This window comes from Macrotis lagotis, chromosome 8 (genome assembly GCF_037893015.1).
Source record: "Macrotis lagotis isolate mMagLag1 chromosome 8, bilby.v1.9.chrom.fasta, whole genome shotgun sequence".
NCBI lineage: Eukaryota > Metazoa > Chordata > Mammalia > Peramelemorphia > Peramelidae > Macrotis > Macrotis lagotis.
This window is the reverse complement of record NC_133665.1, coordinates 836657-854111: the sequence shown is the minus strand read 5'-3', so window position 1 is coordinate 854111 and position 17455 is coordinate 836657. Positions and strand designations below refer to the sequence as shown.

The 17455-nt window shown below is 41.6% G+C and overlaps 1 protein-coding gene across 19 annotated transcripts in view; it reads right to left on the bottom strand.

The window, feature by feature from the left end:
* RUSC2 (RUN and SH3 domain containing 2) overlaps positions 1-17455 on the bottom strand; it is a 113177-nt gene that overhangs the window by 26988 nt on the left and 68734 nt on the right. For 13 of the 19 annotated variants that reach the window (XM_074196173.1, XM_074196156.1, XM_074196154.1 and 10 more), the window contains 2 exons: positions 15277-15528; positions 2881-4929 (listed from right to left, as the gene is read on the bottom strand). The exons of 1 other annotated variant lie outside the window; for it this stretch is intronic. In XM_074196173.1, coding sequence (XP_074052274.1) covers positions 2881-4861 — 1981 coding nt within the window. In that variant the 5' untranslated portion in view covers positions 4862-4929; positions 15277-15528. The remainder of the gene's footprint in view (positions 1-2880; positions 4930-15276; positions 15529-17455) is intronic. 5 more of the 19 variants (XM_074196166.1, XM_074196165.1, XM_074196171.1 and 2 more) reach the window with 1 other exon arrangement.

Genomic DNA, 17455 nt, shown 5'->3' with positions numbered 1-17455 from the left:
TTTGTGCCTAAATCTTTTTCTTTATCTCCAGCTTAGCTTCCAATGTTCAGTGTTCCTTCTTCCCTTTCTCTTCTGTATCATTTTTCCATTCTCTAATTTTCTAACACAGTTACCTTCCACCTCTTCAGATCCTTTTCTGTGAATAATGGAGGAGAGAGATCTTCAAATCTTTTTATCTTTTCTTCTAGGAGAGACACCAGTTTACACTTGGGTCTAGAAATTACTTGGTGATAGAAGAAAGACAAACAAATACTAAATAAAGGTCATTGAAAAATTCTCCCTATTCTTCAAACTTTATGTATATGCATATATATCTTTCAGAGGGCAACTAGGTGGCTCAGTGGATAAAATGCTGGGTCTGGCATCAGGAAGAGCTAGGTTTAAATCCAGCCTCAGACACTCAACTAGCTGTGTAACCCTGGGTAATCTTTGTTTCCATCAAACAAGAAAATGACAAACCACTCGAGAATCTTTGCCAAGAAGACCCCATGGACAGTATGGTCCACAAAATCACAAAGAGTTGGACAAGACTGAACAAAACAATTATATCTTTAACTATACTGTATTTGTCCCAGGTCAAGAGTCTTATCTCCTTCCATCACTTTAAGACCTAGTTTTGGGCAGGCAGAACAGCTTTAAGAGTCTGGGACACAGCTCTCAGAGGGGAATGGGAGTAGTTCCAAGGATCAGGTGGCTCATCCTAGTCCCAGAGTGTCAAACTGTGCTAGAAAACTCTTGGGACAATTGTGCTCACTGATCAGGCATGCCTGATGGTCTCAATGCTACACTTTTTGACTTGTGTCTTGCCACCATTTCTTAATTCCTCTGAGGCAATATGGTGCAGTCAGAATAACTATAGATTTGAATTCAAGGGACCTGAATTCAGTCTCAGCTCTGCTGCTTTCCACTTTGACTTGGCTTCCTCATCTCTGAGAAGAGAGTTGAGTGACCTCTGGTGCCCCTTCCAGCTTTAGATACTATAGACCATATGAATTCAAGAGTATCTAAAATCTCTATATTTCCCTCCAAATTAGATTCATTTCCGAGCTTTTTTATCTGTCAATATCATTGTCATTCCACTCAAATGATAAATCTTACAATCATAGACATACAAGTAGCACAGTGAAAAGAACATGGCTTGTACTCAGGAAGACCTGAGCTGAAATCCAGCCCCAGATACTTACTAGCTGGGCAAACCTGAGCAAGTCACTTAACCTCTGACTGCCTCAATTTCTTTATCTGTAACATGGGAATCATAATAGCACTTATCTCCTAGGATTGTTGAGAGGATAAAATGAGTTAAGTTATAAAGTGCTTTGCAAACCATAATGCACTACACGTTATATTATTATTATTAGACTTTACCTATGAAATGTGTTAGGCCCTTCAATTTATATGTGGATTATCATACTAATGGTTTCCTAACCTCCAGCATCTCCCTTCTCTAGTCAGGGTCATTCTTTCATATGGGTAACTGTAATTTGTGATAATATGGTGATATGAATAATTTTGTAAAGTCATTTCTGTTCAAAATCATTTAAAAATCCTACAATTATAGCTTCCTTTTTCTGAGTATATAGGGACTTTTAAAAAAAGGTATATGCTGCTGGAAAAACTAATACATCAAGCTATCATTCATTGATAAGAACTTGTTTACTACTATAACATAGAATTAAGCTATGTCTTGGAGATTTTTTAATCCAATTCCCTCATGATGCCAGGGGGACAACTGAAACCCAGAGAGGAATAGGGAACCGTTAAGATCAAACATTCATAATCAGCTTTCCATCAAAAATTAGCTGAAATAGGACTAGGAGTTTGAATGGGGTATTGGGAAAAAGGAGGGGATGATTTTGGGGTATGGAATATTATTGGAGAAGGTGCCAAAATAGGGGTGCTTGGGGTAGCCAGAGAGCTTGGTGCCTGAACAAAGGTAGTAAGAGAACCAGAGGCAGGAGAGGGAAGAAGAAAAGCAGTCAATCCATTAAGACCAACTTCACAATTTTGTACCAGGAAGATTCTCCCTTTAATCCAAATATTCTTAACCTGAGATCTGTAAACCTGTTGCAAAAAAATGTAAAACCTGTTTGTAAAAAATTTTTTTTAATATATTTGGTTTCCTTTGTAATCCTATGGATTTTATTTTATACATATGAAAACATTATTCTGAGAAGGTTGAAGTCCATAGGCTTTACAAGGCAGTCAGAAGGGGTCCAAGACTATTCTATGTGGACAGTCTATTGCTTGCTTCATCATTTTTAAACTTCCCATCCTTGGTTCCAAGGCCCTCTATAGCCTTACTCTCCCCCTTAAGTATCCAATATGATTACACCTGTTTCCCAATATGTACCCTGCACTCCACTCTGATCAGGTCAAGTCTCCTTAGTGTCTTGCTGAGGTTATTTTCATCTCTGTATCTTTGTACATGTACCTTGAGTTAGGAATGTCTGCCATTCAGCCTATGTGCCAATGCAATCCCTTTACCCTTCAAAACCAAACTCAAATCCTATCTTCTCTAGGAAGATTTTTCTGATTTCTCCATATTGATTTGTTTCTTTCCTGAATGAAGGTGGAAACTTGATCATTTAATAAAGGTGTTCTTATTTAATTATTTCAAATATATTTGTCTTACTTCCCCCATTAGACAGTTGGATCCTTGAGTACAAAAATGTATAATTTATACATCTTGTACTTCTCTCAGAGCAGTTCCTACCTCAGAATCTTTATAACACTTCTGAGTTGGAATGTCCTCAAAGATTTTTCCATCCTTTCCCCCTACTCCAGAATTTATTCCACAGACATAACTAGAAATGGTCCCCTAGTATATTGTTATCTGGCATTCCAGCTCTCCATGGTTCATCTAGGTTACCTGATCCTTACCGTCAGCTCTAGCTCTTATATCCCTCTGTACATGGCTGCTGGCTGGGATCAGTGGGAAAGGAGAACTTGGCTCCATCAAAAGAGCCAGAGGTGCTTGCCCAGCAGCTCCAAAACTAGTGGGTTGCAACTCTCTGGATTTGGGATCCTGCTGAAGGCCATCCCTGCGTCCCTGGTCAGCTTGGGTTTCCAGGCAGCTGGGTTCCAGGCAAAGCCCAAGGGGAAGAGATGGTAAACTGTGGCTACAGCGGGCTCCCTCATCTAGTGGATCTGCCCCATCCCGATGGGTCTCAGGGATGGGTGAGAACTCCAGAGAGGAGTCACCAGTGCTCAACCGCAGGGGAGGTGAACCTGAGCCTCCACCTCTTTTTCGGCCCTTGGCCAGTTCAGCAAAGGAGGTGACCCGTCTGGGTGGGGAGCCAGGCCCAGCCAATGAGGAGGGTCCCTCACTCAAGCGAACAGGGCAGCTCAGCATGCGCTCTAGGGAGCCCAGCCGGTTAGGGGGGCTTCGTTCCAGACTCCGGTCATAACTACGGGAACGCTGGCGCCCACTGTTGAGGTTGGGAGGAGATACATTGATGTATACCTGTCCCTCTATCAAATCTGAGCCTGTTCCAGATCCCACCTCTGCTGGAGAACTCTTGACCTTTTGCTCCTCTGTTTGGGTCTCTGGTTTTTGGAATAAGTAGTACTCAGAGGGCTGGCCTGAGATTGGACCAGGACTGCCCTTGGTGTGTTCCTCTGAGCAACTAGTAATGGAGGAGCCAGCGGGACTGGGTGAAGACTGTGAGGACAGGTCACAGGTAACAAGTTTGTAGTAATTCTGTGTGGCCACCACAAGGCGGGCCTGGCTCTGGAAGCAGGCGGTGAGGTCAGCTGCAGCTGGGCAGGGCTCACAGTGGGGGCGGTAGGAGTTGCAGTTGGCATCTAGTTCAGGGGAGGAGGCATGAGGGCAGCCACAGCCCTCATCTCCACCCCCACTGTCGGGGTGATGGGACTCACAGGACATCTTAGACTCAGCTGGAGAGGGGTGCAGGTCCAGATAGAAGGCTCCAGGGTCCGAGTGGCTACAGAAGGAAGAGTCGCTGCAGGACAGGGGGGCAGAGTTGAGATTGGCACGGGAATGACCATGCATTTTGTTGTAGAGGGCACTGAAGGTGACCAATACACCATCTGAGCTGTTGCAGGAAGAATCACTAACATAGCCCATTGACTGGTCAGCCACCTCTGATTGGCTGGATGTGCTGCTGCAACGACAATGTCGAGATCCTGAGCCTGAACAACCACAGGTTCGGACACCTGGATTCCTTGGGGACTCATCTAAGCTGAGTTTCCAGTCCTGGTCGAAGGAAAAGCCAGAAGTGTCACTGGCACTAGGGCCACCCCCCTCATCTAGTTCCATGGTCTCTGCTTCTAGTTCTGAGGGACAGTGAGGCCCATGGCTGTATTTCTGTGCTTCTGAACTGCTCAGAGGCTCCTGCTCCTGTCCTTCTACCACTCCAGCTCGACTGTTTGTGGCTCCCCAGGGTTTCCTTGTTCCAGGGCCAAGTGGTGCCAGCTGGAAGGGGGGCTGTCTGCTCCCATGTAGGTGAAAGGACTGTTGGGTTGAACTGTCGCCATCTCCATATGGGTCTTCTGGCTCACCGTCCTTCATTAGGAAAGGGTTGTGCCGCTTGGGAACTCCAGGGCCTCGTCCATCCCGGCCCCTGCTTTTAGAACTGTCCTCAGGCCCAACAGCACCCCCTGAGGCAGGGAGCACTCTACTGTAGAGCAGAGAGTCAGCCTGTGTCAGGTCTCTGTCAGGGTGACCCAATTCAGGTGGGCAGAAGGGATTGGTCCTTGAACTTCCATTGCCTGCACCTCCACCCCCACAACACTGCCTGTCAGGGACCTGGCAATGTACCAGGGGAATATGGTGGACAATGAGAGTTTCTCCTGTCAGTTTGGGGGGACTATCCATTCTGGAAAGTTCGGCTGAGGGCATCAATGGCCCCAGATACTGCCCCCGGAGCCCTCTGGGGCAGGACACATCTCATCAGGAAGGCCTGGCACCTGGAAAGACAGAAAAGAGAGAAAAGGAACCCAATGTCACCTTGCCAGATGTGAGGGACACACACACACAGCTTCCCACCATACCTAACATACCTTCTTATCTGTACCCAGAATATACAGAACCCTGTCCCATTTCCAGGCGCAGAAGATCTGGCAGGATCCTAGGGTCACACGACTTAGACTTAGAGTTGGAGGGGACCAGATATCATTTAGTTTAATGCTCTCATTTTACAGATGAGGCGACTGAGACCCAATGATGGCAAGTGTTTAAAATTACACAGGTAAGAAGTTGTAGTACCAAAACAGAACAAAGATGGTTTAATTCTAAATGCAGGCTTTGCACCATCATTGCCTTGTGCTGTCCCTTGAATTCTCTACATCAAAGTCTCCCTGAGTCAGAACCTATTCTTTTTGAACCTGAGAACTAAGGGGTCTATGGACTGTTATAGATAATAAAGGATAGAGTTCATATTTGTACCCTTATCCTTCTTTGGCAAATCCAGTACTCTATTGCACTTGTAGGGGTCTATTCCCTAAGAGAATAAAACAAATTCTGGGAGTACCCAGATTCAATTTTATGTGCTTTTTTTGAAGATGAAAGCAAATTTACAGGCTTGAACTTCCAATGTTTTTAATATTCTTTTTCTTTCTTTGTTTTAATTGGTTTTTGCAAGGCAATGGGGTTAAGTGACTTGCTCAAGGTCACACAGCTAGGCAATTATTAAGTGTCTGAGGCCACATTTGAACTCAGGTGCTCCTGATTCCAGGGCCAGTGCTCTATCCACTGTGCCACCTAGCCACCCCTTTAATATTCTTTGTCTAGGAAACTTTTTCCATCTTGTATTAGTTGTTCCAAAAAGAAAGAAAAAATTCTGATGAGTCTTAAACAAAATATTATTGGTTCTAATAGAGAACTAAGTAGATCATTGGGTGCTGGACTTGGAATCTGGAAGACCTGACTTCTAATCCTTAGTTAACTGTGGAACCTAGGTAAGTTGTTTAGTCTTTCTCAGCTTCAGTTCCCTACTCAGTAAAACAGTGGCAATAATAACTCCTACTTTCTAGGGTTATTGTGAGGATCAAAGAAGGTAAGACATATCAAACACTTTTGCAAACTTTAAGTTCTATATAAATGTTAACTATTATTATCTGGTTCTATATTTTCCTACTCTGGCTGAGGTTGAAATTCCATCCCTACTGCTCCCCCAATTCCAGCTTTCTTAAATCTCTGAGCTCTCAATCTCTATCTGTTCAAATAGTTTTCATTCCAGAGGAATCTCAATTCACTGCTTACTCATTCCTCCCTTTCCTCCCCATGATACTCCTATTTTCTTGTCTTCTTCTCCAGGGTGCTTTTCTTATCACCTTTCTATTCTGTCATTTGCTGTTTAATGCTACTACTTTCTAACTTTTTATTTTTAACACTTAACTCTTGGGAATTTACACATATAAGCATATATATAGTTATATATAATACATTGAACATTTATTCCATAGCAAAGAAAGAATTCAAGATGTATACTGGTGAAGGTTCTTTTACATTCCATACTTCTTAACCAAATCATTTTCAAGTGTGTTAGGCCATGTGACTCATGGGGACACAAATAATGGTGCTGTTCCATTCTCCTAGTCATTGGAAATCCCAATGGCCAAGAAAACCACTTCACAAAGTTGATATATGTAAACATATATAAATAGTCTTCTGTCAGTTATTGTGGTTGTATATTACTACTCTTTTTACAGTGGTATAGTTAAACTGAAGGATTCTCATCTAGATTTGCTGATAACTCCACCCTCAGGGGGCACACATATATACTATGTACAGAAACACAAAAATACATATATAGTGACATATACAAACAAAATTTATACACAGATATATAATAGAAAGATGCGCTGATACAAAGACATTTAGATAACATATGATAAACTGCCCGACTCACAGGGTCTTGCAGAAAGAGCTTTGGAATTGGAATTAGGGGAGATCAAAGTTCCAAGTTGAATGGTTCCTATCTGTGAGAGTACAGGCAAGTTATTTAAGTTCTCAGATTCTCAATTTCCTTATTTGTAAAATGAGGGTAATTATTTATGGTACCTATCTCATAGGATCAAATGGGATAATACCATGGAAAGCATTCAGTAAGCTTTACAACTGTTTTTGTTGTTGTAATTGTTATTATTATTTCTTAGGGGCCATTGACCCTTAGGTCAATGGGATGTGTATGGACATGAATATGGAAATGGATATAGATAAATTTATCTATCTCTCAACTTTTTCTTTTAGAAAATGAATAGTGAGGTAAGGAAAAGCTTCTCTCCAGAAAGATGACAACAGTTGGCTCAATTACGGGATAATATAAGAAGGAAAAATGGGAAATAAGGAAAATTGAAAGGAATCAAATAAAAATCCAGACCACATAGATAGCTAGATCTTGTGATTACTGATATATAGGATAGAGAGAAGGAATTTCATGAATCATAACTCATCCTGTGGCCTTTTAAGATTAATTGCTGCTCAACACTTTGCTCCATCCACTGCGCCACCTAGCTGTCCTTGCTGAACACTTTTTAAAGCCATATTGCATTTTCACAGCTAGGAGTGGGACATAGCTAGTACCTTTTGATATTTGTGAGAATTATACTGTGAGCCTCCACTCAGGGTCTAAACCTTGAATTTATTGCTTATTGAAGCAACAAATAAATAAATAAATAAATACTGATTGAATGATTCCAGGGAAACTGTTTGTTTCAGGATCTTCCTATGAGAGGGTCTTAATTCTAGTGAGGGGTTTGATGTCTTAGCATCCTGTTGATCTTACCCAGAAAGAGATGAGAAGCTTGGTCTAGCCTGAAGAAGTCTGTTAAATGAATGCTGGTCTTTCTGTCAGGTAATGAAGCAGCCTTTTCTCTTAAAGTCTGAGTCTGGGGTGAAGTAGTAAAGTGGTTTGTTGGAGCCAGGACTGATGTAATATATAAGTTTATGTCCCTTTCTCCTTCCCTTCCTCTCACTGCTGGCCTATCCATCTCATGACAAACTTCCTCCTTTGACAACTAATTTCTGGCAGTCTGTTGTCCCATGCCCAGGACACTTCAAAGTCTCTTTTCTCATTTTTATTTTGTCCCACTAACTTTTCTTTCTAATTACAAGAAAAATCCCTAAATATTTCATCCTAGATCAGGGGAGGGTAACAGAACTACCACCTTTCCTAAAAGATGGAATCATTACTTCCCACTCCACTCCTTCAGACATATGACACTTTTCAATTGCCCATGATGCAATGCCAAGTTCTCTCTTTCTCTTTGCTGCTACAAGGAGCGTGGAACCTCAGGGCTTAGAACTCCTGCCTGGACTTGGGTTTGGGGAATACAATCTTTTCCCAATTTCCCCTCCTTTGGAAAAATTGTTTACAAGATATACTCTTTGACATTCTTTTATCTAGTCTATCTAAACCCTGGTCCTGATAATCAACTCCAGTCAACTGATTCCTCCAGTCCTCACTCTTCTAACCCTCTCTGAATGACATCCCCGCCACTAAACTATATATCAAATTACCTTTTTCTAACCAGAGAAACAATGTATCTGGTAGGATCAATTTACCTATTCTCTCATCAATTGTCATCAAGAAGTCACAGAATGTGACTTAATGGTTAGATGAAGTCCTAGAAAAAGTTTACTACAGTATCCTTACATAAGCAATTAGGGCAATGCACAAAGAACATTGGATTCGGTGTCAGGTGACCTGGATTTGAATTCCAGCTCTGCTTCTTGTGACCATGGTTGACCTTGACTTCTCAGAAGCTCAGTTTCCTTTATCTATGAAATGGGGAGATTGGAAAATTGGACCTCTTAAGGTCCCTTTCAGTTGTAAATCCATATGAATTTTTTCTACAACATTCCTGAGAGATAATCTGTTGAATGATCTTGATTTAATCACTCCCTCTGACTTGAAACTCACTAATTTTCAAGAGAGGTTCTACTACTGTTGGGCAGCTCTGCTTAGTGTAATTTTATCCATTCAACATATATTTGTTGGGCATGTATGACATGAGGAACTTTGGCGGTCATCAAATAACTAATAATTTAAGTGGGAATGTAGGTGGCAACCCTTAAACTGTCATGCAAGCTAGAAGATTTTTTTTTTTGCAAGGCAATGGGGTCAAGTGGCTTGCCCAAGGTCACACAGTTAGGTAATTATTAAGTGTCTGAAACTGGATTTGAACTCAGGTATTCCTGACTCCAGGGCCGGTGCTCTATCCACTGTGCCACCTAGCCCTAGAAGATTCTTAACTGATTGAAAATAACCCTGGAATTGTAGATTTGATCTGGGAAGCTCAAGTAAATGAATCCCCAAATTGATATGGTAATATTTTGATTACAAGGATTATTCTCTTCTGAAGCCAAGGAAACAAATGCTACAGGGTGGGGTTTCAGTCCTAGGAAGGATAACAGACAAGACCTGGGAAGCAAAGACAAAATAAATGCCATCTAGTCTGGGAGAGGGTAAATTCCCTTTAAATGTATTTCTAATAATCTTATTTTTGAAAAGAAAAACCTATCATTTTCTCTTGTAAATAGTCAGTCACTCAACTAGCATGTATTAAATGCCTGGAAACATAGTCTTGTATTATAAGTGCTAAGAGTAGTAGAAGGAAAAAAAGGAAGCAGATGCCAAAGTCAGGTACTCAGTTGATGGTAGCAGCAGAAGAAGGAAGGTTAATTAGGGATTAGGTATGGCAGCCCACTGAATCCGGGATGGCTAAAATGCTCAGGGACTAGAAAGATTCAGGATATATAGTTTTTCATATAGAACTCAATAATTGGGAATTTTAGAAAGACAAAGCAATTATATTGAATTACTATGCTCAATTCTATGTCAATAAATTTAATAATTTATGTGAAATGGAATGATTATGATGGACTACTACCGTTCTTTAAAAATGATGAGCTGATTGATTTTATTATTTTTTTTTAGGTTTTTTTTTTTGTTTTGCAAGGCAATGGGGTTAAGTAACTTGCCCAAGGCCACACAACTAGGTAATTATTAAGTGTCTGAGGCTAGACTTGAACTCAGGTACTCCTGACTCCAGGGCTGGTGCTCTATCCACTGTGCTACCTAGCCGCCCCGCTGATTGATTTTAGAAAAACATATAAAGACTTGCATGAAATAATGAAGAAATAAGCATAATAAAGAGAATGTTGTTCTAAAAACAATTTTGAATGACTTAGTCATTTTGAGTATAATAAATATTCAAATCAACCACAAAGAACCTATGAAGGAAAAGAGAAAGAACTGATAAATAGAAATATGTATATTTAGAAAGCTTTTGCATAGATATATATATTTGTATCTAATAGTAATGTTCTCTAGGGCACAGTGGAAGGGAGGGAGAAAAAATAATAATGTGAACAGCAGAGAACCAAAGAAAACTTAGAAGGAAGCACAAAACAAAGGGCAGGTAGCTTTGAAAATGATGGAGAATATTTATTACATAACTTTTTTTTTAAGGCAGCAGACTAAAGTGACTTGCTGGGGTTAAGTAACTTGCCCAAGGCCACACAACTAGGTACTTATTAAGTGTCTGAGGACAGATTTGATTTCAGGTCCTCCAGACTCCTAGGCTGGTGCTCTATCTACTGTGCCACCTAACTGCCCCTATTACAATAGTTTAAAAAAAAAAAGCAATCTGGGAAATGGAAATTCATGATTTTATATTGAATCTTCTTTCTACTTTGTACCATATACATGGAAATATTCTTTTCTGGCTTTGTATTTAAGTTCAAAATGAATAAAAATTTTTAATAACATTAAAAAAATAGAAAGAAGTTGAAAGCAGGGGAGTCAGAAACAAGGTTCCCTGAATCCATTGTAAAAAATTGTTGGAATCCCTAGGAACCTGACAGAGATCAGTAAGGTCTAAGAACCTTTGTAATGGAGACTTTGAAGTGGCTGACATTGGCAGGAAATCAGCAGTAAAGTGAGCTTTGAAAAAAATAGAGATGAACCTTTTAAATAATCCTTCAAATATTCAAAACCAACTATCCTGTACCATATTTCCCCATATATAAGACACACCCTTTTCTGAAAAATTTGGGGTCTAAAAACTGGGAGCATCTTATACAATGGTTGTAGATTGTTTTACTTGTATATTCTGCTTTTTCGACTTGCTGTCTGTGCTCATTGTTTCAAATTTGTTACCAGTATATTAGGTTGCATTCTTGCCTGGAAATGGCTCAGAAAAGATTTTCACACAGTGCTTAATTCAAGTTAAAAGTGATCCAGTTTGCAAAAGTGAATGGAAATTGTGCTGCTGAAGTAAGTTTGGTCTTCCTTCAACTGAGAAAATGATTCGAGACTGACTATAGGAAGAAGAAACCCTACTGAAAATGCCACTGCAGAAGAAGGCCATAAGAGGCTTGTCAGCCAAATGGCCTGATTTAGAGAGGGAATTGAAGAATTGGATGGAAGAGCAAAGGGCCCTTGGATATCCTATGTTCACCAAGATGGTTTAGCATGAGGCCAGAAGAATTGTTGAAAAAGAAATTATTTATTTCAAAGGACACAACTGGTGCTCCAAGTTCATGAAACAGAATGGACTAAGCATGTGTTCACATATCAGACTTGCCCAAAAGATGCCTGAAAGCTATGAGAAGAAGGTCCTTGAATTTCATGATGAAAAAATTGAGTTTAATAACTTTATGTAATACATTATTTTTCAAATTTTGGGCCCCCAAATTTAGGTGCATCTTATATATGGGAACCTCTTATACATGGGGAAATATGGTATCCCACAAAATTTTATCTTTTCAAGGTAAATAAGTATCCTTGGTTTCTCTAGCCTTATTACTCAATATTGAGTTTCCTTACTATCCCGATCATCTTCCTCCTCTGTTTTATTAATATACTTCCTAAAACAGGGCTGCCCATTAGACTGGTACATAGAAGTCCTTAACAAATGCTTTTAGACTGATTACTTGATATTACAGCTGTGGGTCCATGACTTTCTTCCACCTGGGTTTTGTACTTCTATCAATGTAGATGAGAGAGATCTTTTGATTGTCTTATCATACTTCTGGCTCATTCTGGGCTTGTGGTCATCTACACATACTGCTGTAAAGCCTGCACTCTGCCCTTTCCTAGGCTGAGGCTTGAGAGCAGGTTATGGAGTTTGGGGAATAGGGAGTTCTCCCACAGTGGCCATTCTAAAACCTCCTCAGAGTTGTCCCATTATTCACACAACAGGCCCTTCATGAGAAGCATTCCTTTGAAGATTCAAATGAGATTGTATTTGCTGTCTTTTTTTTTAAGTTTTTTTTTTTTTGTAAGGCAATGGGGTTAAGTGGCTTGCCCAAGGCCACACGGCTAGGTAATTATTAAGTATCTGAGGCCAGATTTGAACTTAGGAACTCCTGACTCCAAGGCCAGTGCTCTATCCACTGCGCTACCTAGCCGCCCAAATGAGATTACAAATACAAAAGTGCTTAGCACAGAGTCTGGCCCTGAATACATAGGAGCTATAGAATATGCTTATGTCCTCAGTCAGATATACTGAGCCCTCCCTTGTGCTATGGGGGAAGCAGGAGAGGCATAGCCCCTGACTCATAGAATAGTTGGAAGCAAAGATGTCCAGGCAAGCTGTCCCTTCCCTGTGAATATCAAAGTGGGGAAGTTATATTTCAATTTCTCAGGGAAGAGATGAAGGACTGAGAAGGCATTTTAAACACAGATTTGAATTTAACACCAAACTAAAAAAATAAAAGCTAGAACACTTGAGGCCTCTGTGTCTTGCTCGGGTAATGGGGTAGTAGGGATGCTTGACACACTGTTTATCATCTATGATAATACTGTGCAATGCACTGGAAGTGGGACACAATAAAAATACTCTCCATATTACCTTATAATTTTATAACAACATTTACTGTTTGGAAGAATTTTCAAATCTATGATCTCATTAAAACACCCTTCTGGGTTGACATTTGGCAGATGAGGCCCAGGGGGAAGGTTGCATATGAAGAACCTAGAAGAACCAGGTTAGAACCTAGGTCTCCTTGTTCCTCATACATGTTCATTCCTCTGAATCAGCTGAGTCTATATGGGAACACAAAATATGTATGATGTGGACTACTCTCCTAGAAAGAACATTTATCAAGATTAATAAGAATAATAATGGATAACTAAAATTTTATAGAGCCTTAGGGTATGGAAACAAAGTACCTTACACATTACTTCAGTTGATCCTCAAAACAACCCTTTGAGGTTTTACAAATAAGGAAATAAAGTCAGAGAGATGAGGTTAAGGGTTCTATGAGGTCTGAGAGAGGTTCTGAAGCAGTCCTCTGGCTGCTTCACCAAAGAATCCTCAGGATCATGCCTACTCAACTTGCCACCCTACCATTTCCCATCTGGGAAATGTTTGCCCACAGTTTGCTCAGGGGCCTCAGATGTGACTTCTTCTGTAATAAGAAGAGACTGAGACTAAGGGCTAAAAACCTTATCAATGAGGAAAAGCCACCCCATGATAAGTGTGGGCTGGGTCAAGGGGCACATCTGAGAAGTTACTGGAAGTTTAATGCACTGTCCTTCAGAAAACCTATTCAGCTAAGCACTCTAGCTCTGATCCCCCAAGACTAACCTGATGTTTCTCCACCCAGAGTTGCCCTAGTTTTTCTTCCTAGGGTTTCTAGAAAAGGAAAGCCCTAGTCACAACTCCCAGAGTTCTTGGGTTGGGATACCAAGAAAAGGACACAGTGACATGTTGTCTCCCACAGTGGAATGTGAGCATCTTAAGGGTAGGTACAATGCTTTTCTTTGTATCTCTGTTTAATTTAACCCAGTATCTGGCACATAGTAAAGTGCTTCATAAATGTGTATTGACTGACATAACTTTAACCAGGCTTACTGCTGAATTGTGGGTTCAATCTTCACAAGATCACAAGTTCCAGCTACCAAAACCAGGAAGGATTTTTGGTAGGGCCCTTTCTCCATCTCTGGCTTGCCCCTACCACAGAGAACTAATGGGGACTCCTGGGTAGCATGTTGCTGACTATCACAGGGGAGAAGATTCCAACTATGAGGGACCACAACACCCTCCCCTTTGGGCTCTTCTCCTTTCAGGCCAAAACCGTCTCTGTAAAGTGCTTGCTTCATATGCCCCACAAGAATGTAAAAAATATACAAACTACTGGGAAATGGAGGGGAGGGGGCTTGGGCAAATTTTTGGTATTGTCCAAGATGTAAAATCTCTGCATCTTTGCTTTCCCTACCAAAAAATGCAACTCAGCTGTTTCCTCCTACTCTCAGGGGAGCCCACACACCACAAGAGTGTTCTTCAGACTGACAGGACATCCCAGGGTCACTCCTAGCTAGAAAAGTGTTTAATATTTGGGGAGGAAAGCCCATTCCACCTTATAGTCAGTTATCTTCCAGCCAGTCCTAGTGTTTATTAATGAGTATCCCCTCAACTATCTTTTTCAGTTCCTTCCACCCCAGGGAGAGGTAGAGAAGAAGTTGGAACAACGGGTCTGGTCCCAGATTTCAGTGACCTTGGCTTTTGGGCCCTGGACTCTAAGGACATGGGCTTCAATAGGAATGCTAATTTAGTACATACTAAAGGGTCTTCTGAGCATGCAGGTGGCAGGGTGAGGGGACATAGTTGGGAAATGGGGATGGATGAAAGGAAGGAGGAGGAAGGGAATAAATCTCACTGGGACTCATACCAGGGACCTTTTCAGGTTATTAACTTTCTGGTTAGTTGCCCTGGATATTGCTCCATCCCCCAGTCCATCTCTACCCTCGTCCCCTTGTTGGCTGCCCTGCACACCTCAGAATGTATCTGGTCAGCACTCAGGGGAGAACATTCTCTCTGGTCATATCTTATACCAAGGGTCCCTACAGCAGCAGAGAGAGATGGATAGTTTGATCCTCCATGGTCACCTGCCTTCCTTCGGCAGCACTCCCTATCTAATACATATAAATACAGTCTTTTGTCTTTGGGTATGTCTATCTCTCCCAAATAGAGTGCAGAAGGATGTAGGGAGCGGCCTGACTCCCCGAACCAAAACAAATGCTGATGTCTTGGCCAGAAATAGGGAGGGGGAAGGGGAGACATTCTCTCTCATTGACATGGCACAAATCTTTTTGGCCTGGCTGCTTGTTATCCCTGTGCTGTAGTCACATAAACACACACACACACACACACACAAAGACTATTTAGGAATTCTGGTGGCTATTCTATCAGATCCCATCTTCCCAGCCCTGAAGCAGATGGACAAAGCCAGTCTCCAGGGGAGCAAAAGAAGGCCAGGCAACCACCCAAGCCTCCCTCCTCTTCCCTCCCCATCCACTGTACCTCTGTAAGGAGCCTTCCACTAGATTCGAGCTCTCTTTGCTGATAACTCTGGCCTGGCTGGGCAGGGCAATCTGGTTGATTTCCTCAGCTCTATTTTCTGCTCCTCACAGTTGCATCTCTGCTCATGCAGAGGGGCTGCGCAATTCCATCCCCAGTGTCCCTGCTGCTATTGCTGCTGCTGCCACCGCCACCGCCACCGCCACCGCTGCTGCTGCTGCTGTTGCTGCTGCTGCTGCTGCGGTGACGTTGTTGCTGAGGGAAGAGGGAAAGGGAAGGAATAGGCATGCTCATAGCTGAGCCATTCAGCCTCCCTCCCTGTCAGTCCCTGTGGGCTCTCAGCCCAGGGAAAGGGTGGGGTGGGGGGAAGAAGGAAGGAGTCAGTGATCCAGGGCAGACGGTACTGGATGGAGGATTCTTTCTGAGCAACAGAGGAGGAAGCAGGATAGGCTGGGCCCAGCCCTCCTCATTTCCTAGGAGATCCCTGGGAAAGAACTTGGGATGGAGACAGACTTAGGATTTCCTCTTTTTGTCTCAGTCCCTTCTTTCACTTCTTAGCTGGAAACCCCTCCCTTTATCACTTTTGAGTGGCACCTCATTTCCTCTCCTTGTCCCCTCCTTTATTAACCTCAGTGGACCCAGAATAAGGATGAGATGAGGTGTAGGAAACTGGGGTGGGGGAAAGGCCAGGAAGTGTATCTGGACTAATACTGGGGGCAATATTTATTGAAGAAATTCACCAAGCCCTGGGAGAGTCACACTGAAGTTCAGGAGTCCAAGAAACAGGATTCAAAAAGCAACATTATTCCATCAGGGACTGTGGGGGGGGGGGGGGGAGTTCCAGGTGGTTTAACTAGAGGGAAGGGCTTCTATTGGGGGGGGGGGATCTCTCTCCTATCTAAATGAAGTCAGCTTCAACTTCTGAGAAAACTGTTTTAAGGTGAAAGTAGGAAAGAAAGGATGGTGGCTTTCTGAGAACCTGTATCCCTTACCTTACTTAGTGAGTGGAATATTCCCAATAAAACTATTTCAGGGTTAATATTCCTAGTGAAGTCCTCTCAGGGTTAAGAAATATTAAAGAAAGAACAAACTATTACTCTTAAACTATTTCTAGAAGAAAGCCCCTTGTATTCCAAACAGGTGACTCACTCTCTTAACTTTTGATACTTTTTTTGACTACTTTTACTGACTACCAGAAGGATAGTAGACTTTTTTCCATGAGAAAAACCTTTCATTCCAAAGAAGCTCATAAGCCTCTTTTTTACTGACTAGGAGGATAGGAGAAGGCCTTGAATATTCATACATTATTTAATTTAAATATTCATAGAACGTCATTAAAAGTCTTTTTTGACATTCTCACCATCTGGATGGTGAGGTAATATTTTATAAAACCTTTCATTCTTTTCTTTATTGATGGGATAGATTTTTTCAGAAGTAGAATGTAACTCTGAAGACTAACCAATGAGTCAACAAAGAAAGGGATCACATTAGGCCATATAATCTTGACTATCAATTCAGGGCAGCTCCTTGATCTTCACTACCTTTGTGAGAGTTAAAGTGTGACCTTTTCTCAAGAAACATCAAAATAAGCTTTTTTTTTTTTTTTTTTTTGCTCAGAGGAGTATATATATTTAAAATGGACTTTTTATCCCACACATTAGGAATGGCCAGGGTGATCCCTTACAACAACAGAAACAGATCTCTTCTCAAACCCAATTCACTTGTGAGGCCAAACATTATACTGCAGGGGTCATCCCAAAATGCCATCCCAAATGTGGGAGGAGGCTTCTTCAAGGCAGCCAAAGAACTATTAGAGAAAGGTCTGATAATGATAGTTAAGGCTTAGTGAACTACAAAAATGGGAATAACCACTGGATCATAGGAAGGAGTTCTGTGGGACATGGGTCTTTGACAGACAGAGTTTTGCTCTTTCTCCCATGCTTTTTTCTCTTTACAAATAAAGAGGAAAGGTGGGGTGGGCTGGTCTGCCATTCTGGGAACTCTAGCAACTCTGCCCAGAAGAACCATATTTACAAGAACTAGTACTGTATCTTTTCACTCTGTTATCTGATTATAAGATTCCAACCTCTGAGGCTAAAGAAAGCCCCAGGCCTGGATAATTCTATTAAAGTGAGAAAAGACAGGAAATAAGAATAGTTCCAAGTTGTTCATCCTGGTGCTT